Source organism: Sinocyclocheilus rhinocerous, unplaced genomic scaffold (genome assembly GCF_001515625.1).
Source record: "Sinocyclocheilus rhinocerous isolate Xijiao unplaced genomic scaffold, SAMN03320098_v1.1 scaffold1806, whole genome shotgun sequence".
In the NCBI taxonomy this organism is placed as follows: Eukaryota; Metazoa; Chordata; class Actinopteri; order Cypriniformes; family Cyprinidae; genus Sinocyclocheilus; species Sinocyclocheilus rhinocerous.
The window spans coordinates 330684-340299 of record NW_015658531.1 but is presented as its reverse complement, the minus strand read 5'-3'; the positions used below and the strand labels follow the sequence as shown (position 1 = coordinate 340299).

The 9616-nt window shown below is 33.4% G+C and overlaps 1 protein-coding gene across 1 annotated transcript in view; it reads right to left on the bottom strand.

The window, feature by feature from the left end:
• The window catches only part of LOC107722695 (thioredoxin domain-containing protein 6-like), a 23537-nt gene that overhangs the window by 6260 nt on the left and 7661 nt on the right, over positions 1–9616 (bottom strand). Inside the window, exons 5-14 of the mRNA XM_016531166.1 lie at positions 8908–9024; positions 7193–7271; positions 7027–7109; positions 6695–6787; positions 6423–6577; positions 3326–3433; positions 3057–3167; positions 2399–2560; positions 751–858; positions 447–592 (exon numbers count right to left, since the gene is read on the bottom strand). Coding sequence (XP_016386652.1) covers positions 447–592; positions 751–858; positions 2399–2560; positions 3057–3167; positions 3326–3433; positions 6423–6577; positions 6695–6787; positions 7027–7109; positions 7193–7271; positions 8908–9024 — 1162 coding nt within the window. The remainder of the gene's footprint in view (positions 1–446; positions 593–750; positions 859–2398; positions 2561–3056; positions 3168–3325; positions 3434–6422; positions 6578–6694; positions 6788–7026; positions 7110–7192; positions 7272–8907; positions 9025–9616) is intronic.

Sequence of the window (9616 nt, the reverse complement as noted above, 5' to 3'; positions counted from 1 at the left end):
AACTGAACTATTTTAATAGTTGAAACGGTAGTATAAGCTTTTTTTGGGAAAAGGGGAAAAAAGACGGGCTATATTTGAGACCCGTGCAGGGCTTTAATCCACTTCATCCAGCGCTGTTTTGTTCTCATCTGTGAGCATGCTCTTGATATATGTATTTTAGGTGTGTAAATTTATAATTGCCTTTTCATTATTTTTTCAGTTTTATTTAAATTTGTAGTTAAAACAACTAAAAATAAATGTATTTTAAAGTTTATAATTAGACAGCCTTTGCACACAGGCTTACGCTGAAAACAACAAAATGGAACCTCAAGGTTGATCTAGGAAAATGTGTGCAAATGTATAGGGCCCCATTCCTATATTTTGCCTGAGGCCCCCAATTCACTAAATCCGCCCCTGATCCCTCTCCACTCTTTGGTCTGTGTTCGGGGTGACTGCTGATATGATACCCTTGTGTTGGGTGTCTGGTTTGATGACGGCGAGCGTGTCCTCCGGTGGGAAGAAGAAGCCGATCTCCCTCTCCGCCTCCTCTGAGCTTCCACTGCCGTGAAGCTGATTAATGCTGGAGCTCCCGCAGGAAAACTGGGCTCGCAGACTACATTAGAACCACATACAGAGAAACGGTCAAGAGCCCACTGACCATTTAAACGCATCTATTATAAATAAACATGATATGATATACAATAACACACTAAGCTGAGCAAATGAGGGAAATGTCCTGAAGAAATCAAACTATTATAAATCTCAGTTTACCTGTCAGGTTGCTCATTCTTAGCCTGGATGGGGTCTTTGGGTCCCAGGATGTTCCTCCAGTGTTCCACGGCTCGCTCCTTCACTAGCGCTAATGCTAACACAGGCCCGCTGTGAACGACAGCAGAGACTCTTCATTACACGCTGTAAGTCTTCTGGCTTCTTCATTTACACATTATTTTCATGTAATTAGCAACTATGTAGCTAAGATTACAATTAAGCTTAATTTGAAGATAAAAAAATAACTTGTTTTTTTACAGTCCTTTTTAGATTCGATAAGACAGCATTCATAATTCAGAATGAATAGCATATTTTATATCTAATAATTATATTAATAATTATAATTTTGATAAAACTGGAGTTGTTTCAGTATCATTGATATACTATTGTAGTTTTTGTTAATGTTTTGAATTAGAATATATTGTTATATTTTGTTTGCACTGTAATTTAAAACTTAATTTTATTGTTTTTGTCATTTTTAGTGATTTAAAAAAAAAATGTCTTTATAGTATTTATTACTTTTTATGTATTAGCTTTAGTTGATTTAGTTTTAGTTAAAACAAAAGTGAGAAAAGTTGCTACATTTATTTTAAGTAACAACATTTTTTATATATATGTGTGTGTGCATGTGTATATATACAGTATATATATATATAGAGAGAGAGATTTTAAAATATAAAAAAAAATTTCAGCTAACATTTATTAAGCATTTATTAATTTCAGGTAACATTTATTTGGCTGAAGGGCGTTAGGCACGACATGAAGCGGAGTGGATCGCTGACCAATCAGAATGGTTATCTATCTATCTATCTATAAAATATTTTCAGGTGACATTTATTTTAAATAATGATTCTGTAATTATACTCATTTTGAAAATTTTAGTAAAACATTTTAGGTAACCGTAATATCCATGTTTTGACATCCAAAAATGAGAACTGCTCAAAAATGCTGTTGTATTCTATTTTGCAAAACTGGCCTTAATAACTATAAATCTCAAGCTGAAGCTTTTCAAATGCATTTAATTTCCATATTGAATTACTTTATTAATTTAAAGGGATCGTTCACCCAGAAGTGAAAATTCTGTCATCATATACTCACCCATACGTTTTTACAAACCTGAGTTTCTTCTGTTGAACAAAAAAAAGAAGATACTTTGAAGAATGTTGATAACCAAGCAGTCGCAGGTAGCCACTGACCTTTATTGTATTTTTCCCATAGAATGGAAGTCAATGGGTACCAGCAACTGTTTGGTTGGCCACAGTTGCTGGTAGCCATTCAGCAGACTAAAGAAATTCATACAGGTTTAGAACGACATGAGAGTGTGTAAATGATGATGGAATTTTCATTTTTGGGTGAACTATCCCTTTAAGCAGAGAGCCATGTAACAGAACACTGAAACTGCTAATTCTGTATTCTGATTGGATGAGTCTGAAAGGTTCTACCTGGTTCTGAAACCATTCTATAATTACATAAGCTACATTGCTTGGCGATAATTCAAATGATTATTAATAATGCATGCTTGTACTGTATATGTTGAAAATTGGCATGTTTTATCATATCACGGTTGCTGCTGTTGTAATAAACCGCTTGACTCGGCACAGGCTTATTGTTTTTCCACAGCATCAGATGTGTGATGAATGCGATCGCTCACCTGGTCATGCTCTCCAGCAGGCTGGGGAAGTATTCCTGCTCCAGATGATCGCTGTAGAACTGCCTGACCTGATCCTCAGACAGCATGAGCTCTCTCTGCATGACCACTGTAAATCCTGCTTCATGGATCTGGCCCAGAATCTCCTCTACAAACACATCTGCACTTTACTCCCTGACTGTTAGAGCTCCAGCTTAATCACCCTGGCCTGCACTAGCAGTCAAAGGTTTGGACACATCTACTCATTCTCTCATCATGACACTTTCACACATTGTGGAATAACAGTAAAGTCATCGAAACTACAAAATAACACAAATGGAGGAGTGTTGTTATTGTTAACGAAAACTAAAACTTGTTTCAGTTAATTGACATAAAGCTGAAATCAAATATTATATCAAAAATTTTAGATGATGCTTTGGCAACTAACTGAAATAAAATAAGTTGAAGTGCTAAAACTGAAATAAAAATGAAGCTAAATAGAAATAGAAAAAATAAATAAAAAATACTGAAATAAAAGTAAAGCCAAAGAAATATATTTTAAAAAACTTGGCAAAAGTTTAAATTACTAAAACTTAAACTAAACTTAAAATTAAAACTAAAAATATGTTAAAATAAACTTATAACATCGATATTTATATAAAATGGTTTGATGACGGCGAGCGTGTCCTCCGGTGGGAAGAAGAAGCCGATCTCCCTCTCCGCCTCCTCTGAGCTTCCACTGCCGTGAAGCTGATTAATGCTGGAGCTCCCGCAGGAAAACTGGGCTCGCAGACTACATTAGAACCACATACAGAGAAACGGTCAAGAGCCCACTGACCATTTAAACGCATCTATTATAAATAAACATGATATGATATACAATAACACACTAAGCTGAGCAAATGAGGGAAATGTCCTGAAGAAATCAAACTATTATAAATCTCAGTTTACCTGTCAGGTTGCTCATTCTTAGCCTGGATGGGGTCTTTGGGTCCCAGGATGTTCCTCCAGTGTTCCACGGCTCGCTCCTTCACTAGCGCTAATGCTAACACAGGCCCGCTGTGAACGACAGCAGAGACTCTTCATTACACGCTGTAAGTCTTCTGGCTTCTTCATTTACACATTATTTTCATGTAATTAGCAACTATGTAGCTAAGATTACAATTAAGCTTAATTTGAAGATAAAAAAATAACTTGTTTTTTTACAGTCCTTTTTAGATTCGATAAGACAGCATTCATAATTCAGAATGAATAGCATATTTTATATCTAATAATTATATTAATAATTATAATTTTGATAAAACTGGAGTTGTTTCAGTATCATTGATATACTATTGTAGTTTTTGTTAATGTTTTGAATTAGAATATATTGTTATATTTTGTTTGCACTGTAATTTAAAACTTAATTTTATTGTTTTTGTCATTTTTAGTGATTTAAAAAAAAAATGTCTTTATAGTATTTATTACTTTTTATGTATTAGCTTTAGTTGATTTAGTTTTAGTTAAAACAAAAGTGAGAAAAGTTGCTACATTTATTTTAAGTAACAACATTTTTTATATATATGTGTGTGTGCATGTGTATATATACAGTATATATATATATAGAGAGAGAGATTTTAAAATATAAAAAAAATTTCAGCTAACATTTATTAAGCATTTATTAATTTCAGGTAACATTTATTTGGCTGAAGGGCGTTAGGCACGACATGAAGCGGAGTGGATCGCTGACCAATCAGAATGGTTATCTATCTATCTATCTATAAAATATTTTCAGGTGACATTTATTTTAAATAATGATTCTGTAATTATACTCATTTTGAAAATTTTAGTAAAACATTTTAGGTAACCGTAATATCCATGTTTTGACATCCAAAAATGAGAACTGCTCAAAAATGCTGTTGTATTCTATTTTGCAAAACTGGCCTTAATAACTATAAATCTCAAGCTGAAGCTTTTCAAATGCATTTAATTTCCATATTGAATTACTTTATTAATTTAAAGGGATCGTTCACCCAGAAGTGAAAATTCTGTCATCATATACTCACCCATACGTTTTTACAAACCTGAGTTTCTTCTGTTGAACAAAAAAAAGAAGATACTTTGAAGAATGTTGATAACCAAGCAGTCGCAGGTAGCCACTGACCTTTATTGTATTTTTCCCATAGAATGGAAGTCAATGGGTACCAGCAACTGTTTGGTTGGCCACAGTTGCTGGTAGCCATTCAGCAGACTAAAGAAATTCATACAGGTTTAGAACGACATGAGAGTGTGTAAATGATGATGGAATTTTCATTTTTGGGTGAACTATCCCTTTAAGCAGAGAGCCATGTAACAGAACACTGAAACTGCTAATTCTGTATTCTGATTGGATGAGTCTGAAAGGTTCTACCTGGTTCTGAAACCATTCTATAATTACATAAGCTACATTGCTTGGCGATAATTCAAATGATTATTAATAATGCATGCTTGTACTGTATATGTTGAAAATTGGCATGTTTTATCATATCACGGTTGCTGCTGTTGTAATAAACCGCTTGACTCGGCACAGGCTTATTGTTTTTCCACAGCATCAGATGTGTGATGAATGCGATCGCTCACCTGGTCATGCTCTCCAGCAGGCTGGGGAAGTATTCCTGCTCCAGATGATCGCTGTAGAACTGCCTGACCTGATCCTCAGACAGCATGAGCTCTCTCTGCATGACCACTGTAAATCCTGCTTCATGGATCTGGCCCAGAATCTCCTCTACAAACACATCTGCACTTTACTCCCTGACTGTTAGAGCTCCAGCTTAATCACCCTGGCCTGCACTAGCAGTCAAAGGTTTGGACACATCTACTCATTCTCTCATCATGACACTTTCACACATTGTGGAATAACAGTAAAGTCATCGAAACTACAAAATAACACAAATGGAGGAGTGTTGTTATTGTTAACGAAAACTAAAACTTGTTTCAGTTAATTGACATAAAGCTGAAATCAAATATTATATCAAAAATTTTAGATGATGCTTTGGCAACTAACTGAAATAAAATAAGTTGAAGTGCTAAAACTGAAATAAAAATGAAGCTAAATAGAAATAGAAAAAAAATAAAAAATACTGAAATAAAAGTAAAGCCAAAGAAATATATTTTAAAAAACTTGGCAAAAGTTTAAATTACTAAAACTTAAACTAAACTTAAAATGAAAACTAAAAATATGTTAAAATAAACTTATAACATCGATATTTATATAAAATATATAATATTTAAAATATTATTAAAATATGAATAAATATTAATACAAATTAAAATAGCATATAACTAATGCTAGAATAAATGAAATGTAAATAAAGCCAAATAGAAATATATAATTTTTTTAAATAATAAAAATGGAAAAAGCACATAAAATTAATAAAATCTAAATTAAAATGAAAACTGAAAAATAAAAAAAGCTTAAATCATTATATTTATATAAAATATTATATTTTAAAATAAATAAATATTTTAAGAATTAATGCAAATTATAATACTATTATATAATAATACACACTGAAATGGATGTTTGGGAATGATGTAGTGATCAATAAATGTAAGTCATATGTTGGTTGACTCAAAGTGTTAAGGCTGATTTATACTTCTGCGTCAGACCTACGCCGTAGCTTACGCATAGACGCACACCCATACGCCGTAGCCTGACGTGCACCTCTCCAAAAATCTAACAGCTTTATTAATATTTTATTTTATATTAGCATCTGTTTTTATATTTTATAGTTTTTATTTTAATTTTAGTTTGTGTGAGTTATTTTGTTATAGTATTTGTTTTTTTTTGTTTCTATTTAGCTTTATTTTTATTTCAGTTTTAGTAATTTTAAGTACTTCAGCTTAAATTTATTCTAGTTATTTTCAGATATTTGTATTTTTTTATTTAATGTGATTTGGATTTGAGATTTGGATTTTTGAACAAGATCTTTCTTTGCATTACCATAATGCAAATGTCAGAGGGACTGCTTATGTTCATGTGTCACTCCTACATAAAGTCTATATATTTCTTTTCCTGGGAATGAAGTACCTCTCCGGCTGCTGCATCCTGGCCTCTTCGACATCCGGTGGACCGATGAATTCCCGCCAGGCTGGGATGACGTCCTCACAGCCCTCCGTCTTAGAAATGAGCAGGACATGCGACGGGCCGCTCGACATAAACTGGATGAGCTCCTGACAGTAAGGCTGGAAGAACACACACAAGCACACACACTTCACATGACACACTGGCATTCTGCCACTACACACCATCAGCAAAAACATTAAAAAACATGCTATTTTTAGACTTTTTCTTCATTTTACCTCTGCGGCTTTGTGTTGATAGAAGTCTTGAGCTTCTGCTTCACTCAGCGTTCTCTCCTCATGGGCCAAAATCACAAAACCTGCATCCTGAATCTAGAAACAAAATATGCATTCAGGAAGAAATAGTGTTCAGCTGTTTATCCATGTGGCAAATATCATATGAATATAAGCAACTTTAAAAGATGCAACAATGTAAGTTCATAGTTTTTTTTACCTTCATATTGTTCCAAACATGTAAATATTAACAGCATAAAGGTTTCAAATGACTGATTGTGAAAAATAATGACAACTTTCATTTTTGGGTTTATTTATCCCTTAAACTGAGCTCTTACCTTCATAATAATCTCATCTGCTTTGCCGTGTGCCACCACATCTGGCTTGATTATTGCCACTGTGCAAGACTTTTTAGCAGGAACTAAGACAAACCAGAGCAGGTAAATTCAGCCAACAGGACAATTACAATTAATGTAATGACGTTTAATGAAGGAAAATCATTACCAATCACATCTTCATCATGTGGGTGATCCTTAATGTCATCATTCACCTCTTCTTCCTCAGTTAAACCTTCATCTGTCACCTGGAATGACATCTCTTTCATGTTACTACTTTAAAAAGCCCCTAACAATAAAGGATAATTATTTCTGATGTATAATAATGATAATATTGCAATATATAATATTGTATATATCTATCTGTATTTATGTTCTACCGTTAGTGTTATCTGCATGCACCAAGGGTCTGAGAGTAACGCAATTTCAATCCTCTGTGTGTATGTGCTGTACATGTGGAAGAATTGACAATAAAGCAGACTTGACTTGACTTGACTAATTAGATTATTATTAAATTATTAAATAAAATTATATATAATTAAATCATTATAATTATATTTATTATATAGATTAAAAGATCCCTGACAACAATAAGTGATAATTATTTCAGACTCTCTCTCTCTTAGTTAGTCTGCTATCAACGGCTCATGCCTCCGTTACTAGGTTTAAAATGATGTTTTGGAATTGGCAACAGAGGCGTTGGATGAGATGCGGAAGAAATTAATCATACTCTCAATAGCGTTTTAAGTAGAAAAACCGGACAAATGCCTTGAAATATATCATCTGATCGATGTCTTGAGGTGTGGTAATCGTAGTATAAGTGGAATAATTGACTTCAACTATTCCTCACATAATTGAGAGCTATCAGTTTAACATTTATTAGACTTTAAAAAATAACAACTAATTTAAGTGAACTTAAAACAATCTTCACATAAACCCAGTAAATGTCACCTGTGCCCTTCAGCAAGTATAGAAAATATAATTTAATAAAGTTATCAAACACTAAATTCTAAATTAAATAGAGATAAAGCTTAAAACTACAGAAGTTATTGATTTCCTCTTTTTTATTTTGTTCTTTGATTAACAGACATCACTATGGAAGCCTGTTTCCGCCACTGAATAAAAAATAAAAAAGGTAATTGCGACTTATCTCACAATTCTGACTTTTTTTCTCGCAATTGCGAGTTTACATCTCAGAATTGCGTCATATAAACTCACAATTCTGACTTTTTTTTCTCAGAATTGTGTGATTTAAACTCATAATTGCAAGAAATAAAGTCAGAAATATAAACTTAGTTATAAAGTCCAGTTTTAAGGAGAAAAAAAAAAGACTGATATGTTCTCAGAATTGCGAGTTTATATCTCACAATTCTAACTTTATAACTCGCAATTGCGAATTTATATCACGCAAATCTGAGAAAAAAGGCAGAATTGCGAGCTTGTATCAGGCAATTGTGAGATGTAAACTTATAATTGTGAGAAAAAAAAGTCAGAATTGTGAGATAAGTCGCAATTTTTTGATTCAGTGGCAGAAACGGGCTTCCATACATCACAGCAGCTGGTTATTAGGATATTTTGGCTGCTACTTTAAGAGCTGCCGCTGCTGAACTTGATGCGGATCTGATACTGCTTTAAATGTGACTTTTAAGGCAGCTTTTAATCACCTTTTTTGTAACTTCGTGACTTAACTGATGACATAACCACGACATTACATGCTCAGAGTTTCTTTCGTGCTTTGAAATGAAATGATACATGCATATATATGTAGATTGCACCTCATACTGGACTACATTTCCATAATTTCTTCCCAAATAATTTTTTTCCAGATTCAGGCGTCATCTGTTGTCCACACAGTAATAACGACAGGTGTGTGGAGTAACTCACCTCCCTGCGTGCCGCCCCGTGTTCTAGGACGTTCTTCTCTTTGCTCAGCTCTTCCTGTATCACCCTCTGCAGGAGAGGAGCATTTGGTCCCCGCAGAACAGACACCAGCTGCCCACCCTACAACATGACAACACCAGCCCATCATGTCCAGCAAACAGATCAGGTGTGAACACCATCTCACTGCAACATGTCACTTTCACAACAGCACATATTTCAAAATTAAGCCTGTTTTCCACTGAAGCTTATTTCCACCACTGAATAAAAGTATAAACAAGGTAATTGCAACTTTTTATCTAAGAATTCTGACTTTTTTCTTACAATTGCGAGTTTACATCTCACAGTTCTAACTTTTTCCCTGAATTCTGAGTTTATATCTCACAATTCAGACTTTTTTCTCAGAATTCTGAATTTACATCTTGCAATTCTGGGTTTTTTTCTCGCCATGGAATAAAAATATTAAACTTGATTACTTTTTTATCTTACTACTTTTTTTTTTTTCTCTTGCAGTTGCAAGTTTATATCTGTTTAAGTTCATATCTGACAGAATTATGAGATAAGAAGTCAGAATTACCTTTTTTAATTTGTTTTCCCCCCCGTGGCTCAAATAAGCTTCAATAGCTTTAGGACTATTTAATAAATTTTATTTGTTTATTTGTTTGTTTGTTTACTTTTTTATTTAAAATTTTTTTTTTGCATTGTTTCCCATTAT